The 16,113-nt window shown below is 39.7% G+C and overlaps 3 protein-coding genes across 3 annotated transcripts; 1 reads left to right on the top strand and 2 right to left on the bottom strand.

Annotated features, from left to right (window-relative positions):
• The first annotated feature begins 466 nt into the window (after nucleotides 1-466).
• Nucleotides 467-4,554, top strand: LOC101302846 (protease 2-like). The gene is made up of 11 exons (XM_004301814.1): nucleotides 467-822; nucleotides 907-1,085; nucleotides 1,174-1,396; nucleotides 1,489-1,630; nucleotides 1,713-1,913; nucleotides 2,188-2,319; nucleotides 2,463-2,591; nucleotides 2,970-3,388; nucleotides 3,499-3,715; nucleotides 4,024-4,214; nucleotides 4,316-4,554. The coding sequence occupies exons 1-11, from the start codon at nucleotides 467-469 to the stop codon at nucleotides 4,491-4,493; spliced, it is 2,367 nt and encodes a 788-aa protein (XP_004301862.1). The 3' UTR covers nucleotides 4,494-4,554.
• A 771-nt stretch (nucleotides 4,555-5,325) lies between these two features.
• On the bottom strand, nucleotides 5,326-8,598 carry LOC101309058. The gene has a single exon (XM_004300515.1). The coding sequence runs from the start codon at nucleotides 8,350-8,352 to the stop codon at nucleotides 5,560-5,562; it is 2,793 nt and encodes a 930-aa protein (XP_004300563.1). The 5' UTR covers nucleotides 8,353-8,598; the 3' UTR covers nucleotides 5,326-5,559.
• Nucleotides 8,599-10,075: 1,477 nt separating this feature from the next.
• LOC101308770 lies at nucleotides 10,076-13,318 on the bottom strand. Its single transcript, XM_004300514.1, has one exon. The coding sequence runs from the start codon at nucleotides 13,316-13,318 to the stop codon at nucleotides 10,442-10,444; it is 2,877 nt and encodes a 958-aa protein (XP_004300562.1). The 3' UTR covers nucleotides 10,076-10,441.
• Nucleotides 13,319-16,113: the final 2,795 nt, after the last annotated feature.

Here is a 16,113-nt window from a genome sequence, read left to right as displayed (position 1 = left end):
CCTACCAACTCGACTAAAGGTGGTGTTTCAATTTGATACATGATGTCGTTTACTAAATAATTTAATTAATTAAATTAATTATGTAGTCATTTGTAAATTTTAACTAACTATAAACAAAATAGAGGTCGAGTATCATTTGGTCCAGCGGTATAGTCTTCTCTTTATAAATGGGATGTCGAGTATCATTTGATCTAGCGGCATTATCTCTCTTTATAAATGGGAGGTCATGAATTCGACTCACAAAAAACTTGTCGTAGCATTTAAGTTATTTAATTGATAAAAAAATACAAAATAAAAAATAAAAAAGAAGACTTATTATAACATATGAGTTATTTAAATGATAAAAAAATAAGAGTTCGGGTTGACAAAGTTCCAACGGTACGGGTTTTATCCGACCCATTTCTTCATCTTAACTCTTAAACCCCCAGACCAAGAAGAACAAACCTTTTCACTTAAACCCCCACAAATGCTCCACCTCGTAAAACCCCTCCTCCGCCCCCATCTCCGCCGCATGCGGTGGGCCCACTCCAAGGCCCCAAAGCCCCCCAAACCGCCGCAAGCCCCTCCCAAACCCCCCAACCCGCCGCAAAAACCCGAAGCCTTCACCCTCCACGACCACACGTGGCACGACCCCTACAGCTGGATGTCCAAGCTCAACGACAAGGTCGCCATGCGACACATGGACATGTACATGGAACAGGAAGACAACTACACCCAAGCTGTCATGTCCGGCACCGACCGCCTCCAAAGTAAGCTCCAGTCCGAGATGGCCTCCCGCTTATCCTTCGACCTCTCCACTCCTCCCCTCAAATTCGGACCATGGTACGAGAAACCGTAATTATCGTTTCGATTTTGTCCCTTTTTGTTTAACGTTGTTTGGTGACAAAGAGCTTTGTGTTTGCTAAGGTTGTACTACCGGCGCGTGGAGGAAGGGAAGCAGTTTCCGGTGCTGTGTCGGCGACTCGCGAGTTTACAAGACGAGTTCATTTCTCATAACTTGCCGTCTGCTGGGTTCGATTTCACTTCCGGGAAGAGAATTGAGCAGAAGCTCATTGATTACAATCTAGAAGCTCAAAGATTTGGAGGTAAAAAGTTTTATTTTTTACCGTTTTAACATGTAAATTTACTTTCTTTTTATGTTTGGTGATTCTAGTTTAGTTTAGTTTTGTGTAGGCTATGCATATGAAGAGTTATCTGAAGTTTCGCCGGATCATCGGTTTATTGCTTATACAATGTATGATAAAGACAAGGACTTGTTTAGGTTGTCTGTTAGGAACTTGAATTCTGGTGCATTGTGTAGTAAGCCTCAAGCGGAGCGTGTTTCGAATTTGGCTTGGGCCAAAGACGGGCAGGCGCTGCTTTATTGTGTTACTGATCAGAACAAGCGGCCGTATAGGTTGGTAATGTGTGAAGTTTACAATGTGGGTTTGGTACTTTTCGTTTGTGATGAGGCAATTGTGATGATTTTGGTGTTTTTGTTTCGAGCAGGATATATTGTAGCATGATTGGATCGACTGATGAGGACGTTTTGGTTTTTGAAGAATCGGATAATGATGTGTTTGTCAACATTAGACACACCAAGGATTTCCGGTTTGTGACTGTAAATACCTTCTCGATTGAGTCTTCCAAGGTATTGCTTTGAAGATGACTTTATGGTCTGCCAAGATGTGAATTTTGGCTGAAGGGATGTAGTAATTGTGACATCGTTTTAGGTCTTTTTGATAAATGCAGCTGATCCACTGTCGGGGATGGACTTAGTTTGGCAGTGTGAAGGTATAGCGCATTGCATAATTGAGCATCACCAAGGCTGTCTTTTTCTTTTTACAGATGCTGCCAAAGGAGGGCAGTCAGTTGATAACCACTATCTCCTTCGTAGTCCTGTGGATTCTTCTAGCAGTCCAAGAATATGGGAGGTCTGTGGCTTAACCATGTGTTCTTTGTTTCTCGATTAATCTTCCTGTTTGCATTTCAGACCTTTTTTTTGCTCCTATTCTTCTATTTGGTTTTGTCATTCCGTGCTTTAGAAGTGTTTTGTAGCTCATTTTTCTATTCTGTTCAGTTATCAGTGTATGACTCTGAAACTGATACCGTGTTTAATAGATTTTCATATCAAGTACGACCCTTCCTGCTTTTTGTCTGCATGAGTTTTTGTGTACAATCTCAAATTGATGCTTATTTATACTGCAGGATGTATTTGTCAGTGACCCAGACTGGGTTGTTGAGGACATGGATTTCAGTCATACACACTTGGTACTTAATATAAGGGAAGGGCGAAACTTTAGACTTTGTTCTGTTGCTTTACCTTTGCCTGCTGGGAAGGTAGGTTAACAACACCAACTTCTTTAGGGTATGTGTTCATCATGCCATCATGAATTGACAACAACAATTTCATTATCCAAGTGTTTGACATAGGGGCCTTGACTCATAATTCTCATCTCTTTTCTTATTTCATGTTGTAACAGGGACCAGTTCATCTAAAAGAGCTTCATCCACAATTCTTGCCTCTTCCAAAATATGTTTCACAAATTTCACCTGGGCCAAATTATGACTACCATTCATCAAATATGCGCTTTACAATATCATCACCTGTGGTATGTGAGTTACTCTCTTCCTCTCTTCTTCAAAAGATCGTGCAGGATTGTTCTTTAGCCATATTTTTTTTATTATGTGTTGTTGCAAATAAAACTATGGTACTTTGTGCCCCTAAGTTGATTCTTGTGATCTTTGCCGAACAACTGATCTTGAATTGTTGTATGTCTGCCCAACTTGATTTTTGTTTCATTATTTAGTAGAAGCACATGATTTTCAACTTATGCATCATTCAGTGTCATGAGACCTGAACTTCTATCATCCAAAATTTCAAAGTAGGCTACGTAATTTTTCTACACATTTGTTTTGCATCATCTACATGTTTTCTGTTTCTTGAAACAATTTGGATTATATATTCCCATTTCCGAGTTCTCTTGCAGATGCCAGATGCTGTGGTTGATTATGACCTGTCAAATGGAAACTGGAAGATCATTCAACAGCAGAATATTCTCCATGAAAGAACAAAGGTTTTGTATGGAACAGCTTCTTCAGCAAGCATCAGTGAGAACACCTTAAATACAGATGTTTTCAATTCTGCAAATGAAGTCAGCCCTGATGATCAGCAGTTGTGGAATGATCTTTCTGAATTTTATGCTTGTGAACAGCATAATGTCTCTTCTTATGAGGGAGTCTTGGTTCCATTAACTGTTGTGTACTCTCGCAAAACCAAGAAAGAGGATCAGAACCCTGGATTGCTTCATGTGCATGGAGCTTATGGTGAGCTACTCGATAAAAGGTGGCGCAGTGAATTGAAAAGCCTTCTTGATCGTGGTTGGATAGTTGCATATGCTGATCTTAGGTCTGATTTGTGCTAAATTCTACCAAGTTACATTTAGCTTAGTTGCAAGTTTACTCGATAAATTTGATACTGCCACTTACCGAGGATTCTTTTGTATAATGTATCTCTAGAGGTGGAGGCGGTGGAGGTAAGAAGTGGCATTATGATGGAAGACGTACAAAGAAGATAAATTCCATCAAGGATTTTATATCATGTGCCAATTTCCTTGTTGACAAAGAAATTGTCCATGAAAAGAAACTTGCTGCATCGGGTTATAGTGCTGGAGGACTTGTAGTTGCTTCAGCCGTCAATCAATGCCCACATTTGTTTACTGCTGCAGTTTTGAAGGTAAATATGGATCTTCACGTCTGCTGTTGTTGTACTTGCTTTGGTTAAATGGATTATTGCTCTTCAAAGTATTTTTTTTTTTTTTTTTTGTCTATCTCAGCTTGAACAGAACCACATCATATTCTTTGAAAATTTACTAGATATAGTTTGAAAAAAAAAAAACCATAAAGGAAAACCAATACATCGGTTGGCATTGACAAGTATCATTGTCTGTGAGGCAGTACAATCTTAAGAATGAGTAATCACACTGAATCTTAGGTCTACAAATGTATTTTCTCTATAAACTAATCTATGTTCGCATGTGTTAGGTTCCATTTCTAGATGCAACAAGCACTCTTCTCTATCCCATTATACCGCTCACAGCTGCTGATTATGAAGAGTTTGGATACCCCGGGGACATTAATGATTTTCATGCTATACGCGATTACTCTCCATATGACAATATTCAGAAGGGTGTTCTCTATCCAGCTGTACTGATTTCCTCATCTTTCAATACACGGTAATTTTTGCTTCCCTGTAAGTATTTCTGCTGCTACTTCCAGCCAGCAAATCAAAAGAGTTAGTTTGGTGTTTATGATCTTTATGTTTGATATGTTTCAGTTTTGGAGTGTGGGAAGCTGCAAAATGGGTTGCACGAGTTCGTGAACGTACAATTTACGACCCAAAGCGTCCAATACTGCTTAATTTGACAACAGACATAGTAGAGGAAAACAGGTACCTCCAATGCAAGGAATCGGCACTAGAGACTGCATTTCTTATAAAGGCAATGGAATCGTAGAGACTGCATTTCTTACTCAGTACTGAATCTGTTGGTCAGCAACACAGAAACTAGCTGTGGGCAATGTTTAACTTCCCGAAATTCAACAGCCATCAGAGTTCATCTGCCAATCAGGGCAAATATGACTCTACATTCATTCGATCCCCTTATCACTGTAGGGCTTCATTGGAAACGCTTTGGTCAGCGCAAGACTGATGTTGATTGTAGCCTAGTTTAGTTTCTTATGCTGAAGCAAAATATGTAATCACCTAGGCTACAGAATAGTGTTACTTGTTACCGGACATGTTCACAATCTTTGAAGATGAAGAACGGTACCAGTTACCCAACATAATCATAGTTATTTTGGCCTATTGATATTTTGATTAATGTGTAATTGATCGCTACTTGAATGATGTATATTATGAGTGGCGCTATTTAATATTTTGGGCTGCTACCTACTCTTCAACAAACTCTAATTAATTAACCAAACATCAGTGTCACAAGTCACACCAACCTAGTTAAACTTTCCATTACAAGTAGCTTTCCCAATAACCTACCTCCCAAAAATAGTTACTTTAAAGCTAGTTCTTGTCAAATAGTGAACCACCATCAACTCTTCCCTATAATTCTGGATTTGTTACTCGCTAGTATGTGTTGAACTTTGTTTCTTTTACAAAGACAAAAGGACTTTGGTCATCAGTGTCAAACTAGAAGAACCGTGAATTGCGACCCCTCAGAATGTCAAAATGAGATCACTGTGATTCCTTTTAAAATTTTAACAGTGATTCTTCTACAAAAGATGGACTAAATTCCACCTTGTACCGTACAAAAAACGAGTTTGAGTAGTGGGAATCGTTCCAATATATTTCTGCTCTGTTTACCAATTGCCAGGATGATACAAACATCTAAACTCTACAGGAACCCTTTTCTAGCAAAAAAATGAGAAGAAAGAACTCTACAAGAATCCAAAGCGCGAAAACAAAATCAGAACGAAGACTAGACATGAACAAATTTGCTGCAGCCTCCACTGATGAGCTTCTCCAGCATGAACAAAAGAATCAGACCAGATAAAATGGAAAATTTCCTCTCACGTTGGAACAATATCATTGATTTCAGATTTTGTCTCAGATTCTTCGTCAACAGTAGATAGTCCGCCTTCTCTGATGAAGGATGGATTCAGAAAATTTGCTACAAAAGCCCATAACTTGTAAACATCATCGAAGTTTGTGAGGAAACTCAGAGAAGCTGTCACAACCTCAACCCTTACAAACATGCCCTTTTTATCATTTTTTGCATTTTCCATTGGCCTGCACAGGGTAGTATCTTGAAGATTCAGAGTCCCATATTGATGTTTGGAAGTATCCATGATTTGTATGTGACTGAGGAAACCAATGCCAAGAGAGATACCGTCTCTTTCAGCCAGCTTCTGAACTACTTCAGGATTTATAAGGCCTCCATTTCGGTCTTTCACATTAAAAGCTACAGCTGCACCCCTTTCATATTTTATTTTGGGGCCATAGATGTGAACCAGTGTTGTTCCATTGTCTCCATCTGAACCAGGCAATCGTAGTTGCAGCAATGAGGTTACAAGCCAATTAATCAAAAAGCGCAGACGGGAGGTGGTTTTATTGAGGCCCAATGTGTTGATCTGATCAAGATGCCGGCATATTATCTCTGGTTCTGCCCTGTCTCCATCTTGCCCATCACCATATTCCCCATCACTGCTGTAATCTTCATCCTCCAGACTAGTCACAGATATTTCTCCTGTCTCCAGATTATGACTGACAGGGTCTTTGCTGTTATCTTCCATGCTAAAGGACACCCTTCTCCCCCTGTTAGGTGGTTCACTCTCTTCCAAACCAAAAAATCTACCATTAGCATATTTACTCCCCTCCCTTCTCCCCAACAACCTAATTTCACCTTCAGCTTCTCTTGTTATGGCGCAACCTCTTTTCTCTGTGCAACTTTCTGCGGTTGATGGTGAACCATTCGCCCGTCTATGATGCTGAGAGGTGGAAGTTGAATTTTCACATTCTTCCTCAATCTCCCCATCATGCAGATTGGAACCCGTTTTACCATTTGGTGAAGCTGGACTTGTCTCTGCAAAGCATTTCTCTTCAGGGACCACCTTCACACACTCCAGTTCCTGAGAAATAGATAGGACAGCGGCATCAAATGATAGCCCACTAGTCTCATCATGCGGCCCTGAGAGTACCTCTTTGTCATCATATACGGGGCTGCTACACATCTTAGAGGTGGATTTAGGAGAGAGTTTCTTTTGCTTCGTCCTGACGGAAAACCAAAATGGCGGCAAAGGAGATGCAACCTTCTGTTTGTTGATCTGAGCTGAATGGTCAGATCCCATTGGGCTCTGACCCAAATCAATCCAAAATGAATTGTCTGATGACTCGTCTTCACTGAAAACTGGACTCCTCATCACCTCCCCTACCGAAATATTATCAGCTTCTTCAAATAAGGTGCTTGTTCCGTCTCTGTCAGAGCTGTTATCATGATCCATCTCAGTTTCAAATACATCCCTCACCTGATCAGACGTGTATACTCCAGAGAAGGCAGGCAATTTTGAACCCTGGCGAGTTTCTGGGGTTTTCTCACTATTTCCAGCTGCTTCATCATCTTCACTTCCAGCTAACTTGTCCAGAATTTCTCCAGAATCACTCAAGTACAACGGGTATTCAGGGGTAATCTTCACCATTCCTGACCCAGTGGATCCAGACCGACTTTGAAGGCAACCAATAACTGATTTCTTAATCAGAAGGCATCCAAATCCAGTTGGATCATGCCCGAAAACCTTGTAAAACGAGGTGATGATAAAATCAGGCCTGAACAAGGACAACCCAAGTGAATCCATGTCCTTGGGACCCAACGACCCAGCATCAAGCAACACATGCCAATTGTTCTGCTGTGCCAATGCCATCCACTGGTAAGAATACTTAGCCCCAGTAACTCTAGACTGAACCGGAAACACAAAAAGACCTGTCGCAGAATCCTTCTTCCTCCTTTTCTTGTTTGAAATCTGCTTCCTCAATTCAGTCGAGCAGAGTTTCAGGGCTGGCCACTTAAACCACGCACTCTGCACCTTTGCACCTTTCTCCCTAGCACTCTGAGCCATCCAATTCACAGACTGGCTCTCGTAATCAAACATGGTCAACAGCTTCTTATTCGTATGAAAAGGGTATGACTCTGCCAACAACTTAAACGCAGACCCTCTACTCACAGTAAACACAAGACCATACTCATTCTCAGGAATGTTCAAATAATCCATAATCCTAGTCTTTATATCATGTTCAATAGTACATTTCTCAGAACCACCATAAAGAGCATAGTTATTCAAATTGGCAGTAATCTCAGACAAGCTAAATGTAGAAGACTCCCAATAATGCAATGTCTGCAGATACGAAAAAAGGCCAAAACCACAGTAGTCAAGGCATACCTTGGTTCCCAAATGTGAGTACTCATCATACCTCAGCTGATCAATCAGCTCCGACGCCACGTATTTCGGATACATAGTGCAGAACTTGGCAAAGGCTTCATAGAGATCAGGGATGTCCTCCTCGGACTCGAAAATGCGCTCAGCAGCAAGAGCAGTGGCTCTGAGGAAGTCTCTCTGGGCATTGAGCCTGGCAAGCGATCTGGACCGTCCAAGACCCTGGTCTGGATCAAGAGTCTCAGACTCCATGTCCTGGGATTTGGACAGAACCCCATCTTCTGAAGCTTCCTCAAGAGCTTCCCTGAGCTTGTTCTCATGAAGCTTTCGAAGAATTGATGGGTTTGGATCAGACCCATTTCTTCTTTTGCTGCTCTTCTTCTCCATGAGCAGAGCAGCACAGTGAGACAGGGGCTTCCATAGTGAAAAATGCATCAAAGCTTGTGAAAAATTCAATCTTGGAGAAAACCCAGATGAGGAAACTGGCTCAATTCACAAGAACAGCTCAAAGACTAAAGCTTTATCCCATCAAACAAAAACCCTAATTTGATCTTTCCCCCAAATCAGAGAAATTCCAACTCTGGATTTCCATTAAAGAAAGCAACTTTAGCCAAAAACCAACACACCCATCAAAGAAAACAGGTGGCTCTATGATTTTCCAGGTCAAAACCCACTCAAGAATTTCACTTTCATCAAAAAGAAACCCCCCCAATTCCACACCAAGCGTCAACTCTGTGACTGAAGCACAATCAATACAAAGGAAAAAGAAGCAAACCCACCAAAAAATAGAAAGCACTTATTATTAGGCCTCTAGTAAAATCCAAAACACACTGAGAGTTGATTTCGGCAACCCAATATCTATCTCTCCCTCTCTGTTTTTGACCAATGATACAAATTTTGTATCACTCTGCAATCTCAACATAGAGAAAGGACATTGACTTTCACAAACCCAATGTAATGTTGGTCTAGGTTTTTGTCCCTAGCATAAATTACTTTGGCTTAGCAGACCCAGACCCAAAATATAAGTTATTATTCTTATCAGAATTTCGTAATAAATCAATGATAATCAGGTAGGTATTTTTGGAGTGGGACCATGGAAGCCACTTTTCACTGGAAAGTCAAGGAATCAGTTGGCTTTGTCCATGGCAGCTATGACATAGTTCAAAATTGAAAACCCCCTCCATTTTTTCCCTTTAATTCAGATTAACTATGCTATCAAGTATCAACTACTTCTTAGTATTTACCATTAAGAGTAGCTTTAACTAAAAGATATATATTCCCTGCCAAGTTCCTTAACAAACTTTTTGCTTTTGTCCATGAAATCTTTGCCTCCTAGTTCTTTAAGGTTTTGTGTCATTTTAGTTCCTCAGCAATCTGTTCTATTTTGCAGAGTTTTCAGTTTGCTTTGCTTAAATGGAGTTATTGCCTTCCAATTTGGGGTGTACTGAAGTCTTTGGTTTCTCAAGACTGCTTGTCTGGATAAAAGGAGCAGCTAGCATTGGTAATAAAGGGAACTGATACATTGGAAATTGGTTTTGTGGAAATTTAAGGAGGCGTTACAGGACAATGTTTTTCTTTGTTCTTAAAATTGTTAGTTTTTCACCATAATCAATATGTGTGAAGGGTTAGGTTGATTTAACAACAGACATAGTCCAGGAAATCACTGTCACCAACCACCAAGTACAAGTCCTCAATAGAAGTTAGCTCCCAAACATGAGTTCTTTTCAATAGATAAGAGTCAAACCAGTAACCACCATTCTGTGTATTATTTTAGTTGCAGATTAGGTGTCTTTCATTCAAATATATATCTAGTTCTAACAAGAGGGGATGCAATGCAGTTAGTAGAAACATATTCCCTGCAAACTTCAAGAAAAGAGAAGCTCCAGCTTTGTTAAAGCAGAAAATAAAACCAGAAGCTAAAAGAAAAGCTCATTGATGTATGAAAAATTCAAAAGCTAATGAGTTATGAGTATGGCCCTTTAATGATTCTCATTAAAAGAAAAAGGATCCTCATACATTCAAATCATTCCATCTTTAATTGCTTCTCTTTTTTGTAGTTTGACACTTTGATGACAAGCATATTATTCTTCTTATATCAGACTCAGAGGTTCTCATTGGTCCTATAGCAAATTTATCATGCATGTTGAGGAGGCAGTATGAAAAAGTAAAAGTGGGAACTTCTGAATTTTAATTACAAGAAATGAGCTACAGCATGAGCAGAATGCCAGTAATAGGAATCGTTCCAACCACAATTCTGCTTATGTTCTACCATTTGTCAAGATGATACAAATTTCTAAGCAAACTCTACAAGAACCCAAAAGGTGAAAAAGGAAAATAAAGAGCTATAGTAGACATGAATCAACAAATTCATCCACCTGAGACCCAGAGTGAGTCTTTTGAACAAGAACAAAAGAATCCAAACATCAACAGCCTTTCTCCTTCTGGCTTTGAATCCATCTGCACAGACATCCCGCCAAGACCTCCAAATAATTTTCCGCTTCGGATTAATATAAAAATATATATCTCAGATTGGAACGGAATCAGTGACAGATGTTTCAGATTTTATCTCAGATTCCTCTTCAACAGTAGGTAGCCCACCCTCTCTGATAAAGGTTGGATTTAGAAACTTCGCCACAAAAGCCCATAACTTGTACACATCCTCAAAGTTGGTGAGGAAACCCAGAGAAGCTGTTACAACTTCAACTCGCACAAACCCGCCTTTTTTATCCTTTCTGCCATTTTCCATTGGCCTGCACAGGGTTGTATCTTGAAGATGCACAGCACCATGTTGCTGTCTTGGGCTATCTAGGATTCTTATGTGACTGAGAAAACCGATGCCAAGACAGATGCCTTCTTTTTCAGCCAGCTTCTGAACAACTTCTGGGTTGATTAGGCCTCTACTTCGGTCTCTCAAATTGAAAGCAACAGCTGCACCCCTCTCGTATTTTATTTTTGGGCCATATATGTGTACCAGAGTCCTTCTGTTGTCTCCATCAGAACCAGGAAACCTTAATTGCAGCAACGAGGTCACAAGCCAGTTGATCAAAAATCGTAGTCGAGAGGTGGTCTTGTTGAGGCCCAACATATTAACATGATCAATATGCCGGCATGTTATCTCAGGTTCCCTCCTGTCCCAGTCTTGTCCATCAGCATATTCCCCATCACTGGTGTAGTCTTCATCTTCCAGACTAGTTGCAGATATCTCTCCAGTCTCAAAATTTTGGCTTGCCTGATCTTTATGGTTATCTTCTATACTAAAGGATACCCTTCTCCCCTTGTTTGATGACTCGTTCTCTTCCACACCAAATAGTCTACCATTAGTGAATCTACTCCCCTCTCTTCTCCCCAACAACCTAAACTCACCTTCAGTTTCTCTTCTGATGGCACTCTCTCTTATCTCTGCACAACTTTCAGTGGTTGATCCATTCTCTAGTCTATGATGCCGAGAAGTAGGAGTTGAATCGTTGTGACAAAAACCATTCGTTGTAGAGTTCAACACCCTCCCATTAGGCAATGAATTGCTGCTGCCACATTCTTCCAGGATCTCTCTATTATGAACCGAACCACTTTTGCCATTTTGTGAGATGGAGCTTGTCTCTGCAAATTGTTCTTCTTCAGGGACCTCCTTGACAGAGTCCAATTCCATAGAAACTGATAGTACAGCAGCGTCAAATGACAGCACATGGGAATCATCATGTGTCCCAGAGTTTATCTCTTTGTCATCATAGATGGGGCTGCCATATATCTTAGAAGAAGGTTTTGCGGAAAGTTGCTTATGATTTTTCCTGCCAAGAAACCAAAAAGGAGGCAATGGAGAGGCAATCTTCTGTTTGTAAATCTGGCTTCCATTGTCGGAACCCATGGGGCTCTGACCCAAATCGATCCAAATGGAATTATCTGATGACTCATCTTCACTGAAAATAGGGCTCTTCATCATCTCCCCAACTGACATACTCTCTGCTTCTTCAAAAATGGTGGTACTTGTTACATCTATGACAGAGCTGTTATCATGTTCCATCTCAGTCTCAAAAACATCCCTCACCTGAGCAGACGTGTATGCTCCAGAGAAGGCAGGCATCTGTGATCCCTGGCGAGCATCAGAACTTTTCTCAGCATCCCCAGCTACTTCATCATCTTCAGTTCCAGCCAACTTATCCAGACCATCTACAGAATCACTCAAATACATCGGGTATTCAGGGGTAATTTTCACCATACCGGAACCAGTAGACCCTGAGTTACTTTGAAGGCATCCTATTACAGATTTCTTAATCAAAAGGCACCCAAATCCGGTGGGATCAAACCCAAAAACCCTGTAAAATGATGTGACAATAAAATCAGGCCTGAACAAGGACAACCCAAGTGAATCCATGTCCTTGGGACCCAATGACCCAGCATCAAGCATGACATGCCAATTGTTCTGCTGTGCCAGTGCCATCCACTGGTAAGAATATTTGGCCCCGGTAACTCTAGACTGAACCGGAAACACAAAAAGACCAGTTGCGGAATCCTTCTTCCTCTTCTTCTTGCTCGAAATCTGCTTTCTCAAATCAGTGGAGCAGAGTTTCAAGGTTGGCCACTTAAACCACGCGCTATACACCTTTGCACCTTTCTCTCTGGCACTCTGAGCCATCCAATTCACAGATTGGCTCTCATAATCAAACATGGTTAGCAACCTCTTGTTTGTGTGAAAAGGGTACGACTCGGCCAACAATTTAAACGCAGACCCTCTACTCACAGTAAACACAAGACCATATTCATTCTCAGGTATGTTCAAATAATCCATAATCCTAGTCTTTATATCATGTTCCACAGTTCCTTTCTCAGCACCACCATAAAGAGCATGATTATTCAAGTTTGCAGTAATCTCAGACAAGCTAAATGTAGAAGACTCCCAATAATGCAATGTCTGAAGGTACGAAAAAAGACCAAATCCACAGTAGTCAAGGCATACCTTTGGAGTTAAATGCGAGTACTCATCCAACCTCAGCTGATCAATCTTCTCCGAAGACTTGTACTTCGGATACATAGTGAGGAACTTAGACAGAGCTTCTTCCACCTCAGGGATGTCATCCTCAGACTCGAAATACCGCTCAGCAGCAAGAGCAGTGGCTCTGAGGAACTCTCTCTGGGCATGGAGCCTTGCAAGCGATCTGGACCGTCCAAGACCCTCATCCTGATTGGTCTCAGCTTCAATGTCCTGGGACTTAAACAGTGATCCATCTTCTGATGCTTCCTCTAGAGCTTCCCTGAGCTTGTTCTCTTGAAGTTTTCGGAGAATTGATGTCGATTTCCTTATGTCAAGGCTGGAATCTGAGCCATCTCTCTTCTTGCTGCTGCTGCTCTTCTTGTCTAAAAGCAGAGCAGCACACTGATATAGGGGCTTCCATATTGAAAAATGCATGAAACCCTTTGAACTAGAATTCAATCTAGTCGAAAATCCACAAAGGATTGAACTGGGTCACAGCAAAACAACAAAACTGATTTGGTGTTTTATCCCATCAACCATGTAGAAACCCAATTTGAGCTTCAAACCCTAAAGATCAAAGAAACCCAACTCTGAATTCCAATTCAAAGTCAGAAAGGAACCAACTTTAGGTTTCAATGGTCAAATTGAGCCACAAAGGAAGCAGCTTTATCCCCAAAAAAATCAAAGCCCCTAATCTCAGTGAAGCATTGGAACATTTCACATGTCAAAACCCACCCACAATTTCACTCAAGTAAAGAAACCCAATTTCCACAAAAGGGTTTTATTCTGGAAAAGAAAAATAAGGGAATCAAGACCCAGCAAATAGAGAGAGAAAAATGGGAGTGGTCAAAACCCAGATCCCACTTCAAGAAAAGGAAAGGAATTGAAAACCCAATCAATGTAGAATCTTCTTTAAATGAAGAATGAGCTCTGTACACACACAAAATAGAGCTCAATGAAAACAGAAAGCAAAACCCAACTCACCAAATTACTCTCTTTTTTCTCTCTGATTCTAATTCTTAGAGAATCCAAAGCAGCAGCATAACTGGTTGTTTTGGCCTTTGACTCTAATCTATAGTTTTTTCTCTTTCTCTCTCTGCTATAAACAAACAGAGAGAAAGAACATTGACTTTCTCAAAACCAAACGTAAAAATGATGTTTATCTATTATTTATGTTTCGTATTATAAAAAATAAAATAAAAATTGGTTCCTGAAATTTGTTAATCAATCTGAGATAAGAATCAGGTTGGTTTTTTGCCGTATATGAGGTGGGGACTCACAGATGCCACTTTCCTCCATTGGTCACGGCCTCAAAGTCAATTAATCAGCTGGCTTTGCTCAAAAGCTGATTTCTGTACAACTAGGCAGCTACTACTTCTTCTTTCATTCTCTAATTATTTTTCTTTCTTTTTTTGTTTAATTAGTCTCTAATTAAACTCACACTTTTGGGTTTGAACCAAGAACTCATTTTTCTGTTCTTTAGAGGTGTTTGGGGGTTGCATTGTAGATATGTGTGGGGTGAATTCATGCGGACTTAATTAAAGAGAAATATATTGTAGGAGATTATCAAGCAGTTAATAAGCAAAGCTACGGGTCTTATTGTTCGTGAGGTAGGTCATGAATGTATCACAATAACGATTTATTAGTGGTTTACTAGTTTATCTACTAACAATTTTGTAGTGTTTCCAGTTTAGTGATGTACTCACCAGAACTTGACATACAACATCTATAACTTGTGTTTCGTGTATTATGTTTATTGAAACGAGCTTTTTGTTTGTTAATCCAATACGAATGTGTTTCATCTTTGGTGATTGATTATAATGCTACACAATATTCATATTGTAATACATTATGACTCTATTTGAATTGAGACTACTGTTGACTGCTCCTTCTGAATTGATTCATTATAGGTTACTTTCTGATCTTACATTTTTAAAGACATTTTGCTTTCACTATTTTAGATAGTCTCAAAACACTTAAAAGGTGCGTCTTCCACTTCGGAAAGAATTGGGTACATGTCCATCTTTGTATGGTTGTTTGAGATGGGAGTCCATATTGCATGCAAACAAAATCTTGGAATATAATTGAGATCAAGTTGTTTGCAAATTGTCTGCTTTTTAGCAAGATGGTTAGCATATTCTCTAATCAAAATACAAGTTAAATAAGCATATGTCTATGCCCACTACCATAAGATGACATCTTAGTCAACTCTCATATCAATCAAACAAATTGAAAAAGACCTCCTCTGTTTCATAAAGTATTAGCAATAGTTCTAAGTAGCCTTTGGTTGCTTACTTTTAATGTTCAATAGGATGTTAACTCAGCTTGATATAGAAATATAGTTGATGTCTAGTACATGGGTTCAACACATTGTTTCAATTAGTAAACCCTTGATTTGTTGTTTAGTAACTTCATTATCTAACTTATCCTTGGATATTTAGATTACTATTACACAAAAGACTTTCTTTCCCCTAATCAATTGAAGAAATGAATTATATATGGTTAGGAATTGAAAGAAGATGTGTAAATCTTATCAGATCTTTGTTGATGTTTTTAATTGGTGAAGTTATGGCATGCCAATCTTAATTGATTAATTATTGACGTGATCACAATCTCTATCTCAAAAACTGATTTAACTAGGTCTGTGGTCCGATGTGTCTTGATGAATGTTGAATAAATGGTTTAAATAGAGAATGTTTCTGAAGGATTAATGCTATTGATGCCTTTTGGAATGGGGTCAATGTGGTTTTAAGGTCTGCATGGTAACGGTTTATGATGGGGAGGTTTGAACCCGAGGATGATGCAAGAAACAGTGATACGAACCTCAGGAAATTTATTGATTCTAGGGTTACTATTTATTACAAATATGAAAATGACTTATTGTGATGATTAAGACATTAAGTGCAACCAGATAAAACAACGCATTTGATTAAGTTGGTAAGAATGTAGCTGTGAAGCTCTTATACTTGAGTTTGATATAACAGACGTTGATTGGAGTCTAAATCTCATTTTATTCTTAGGGTTTATAGGAATAAAGCATTTTGGAACGATCCTCATGACCCTCTAATAACGTCCTTATGACTTGTAAAAAAAGGAAACTGGCTCGTTTTAGTGTTAGCGGCGAGGTTGTGTCGTTATTCTTAGGATTGTGTAGTTAAGGGTTAGACCTATTTGGCTCATGGATGTTAATGTTGGCGATGGACCCGTAGCTACGGATCTTTATAGGAATA

Source organism: Fragaria vesca, linkage group LG5 (assembly GCF_000184155.1).
Source record: "Fragaria vesca subsp. vesca linkage group LG5, FraVesHawaii_1.0, whole genome shotgun sequence".
In the NCBI taxonomy this organism is placed as follows: domain Eukaryota; kingdom Viridiplantae; phylum Streptophyta; class Magnoliopsida; order Rosales; family Rosaceae; genus Fragaria; species Fragaria vesca.
The sequence above is the reverse complement of the archived record's forward strand: the minus strand, read 5'-3'. Positions and strand labels throughout refer to the sequence as shown.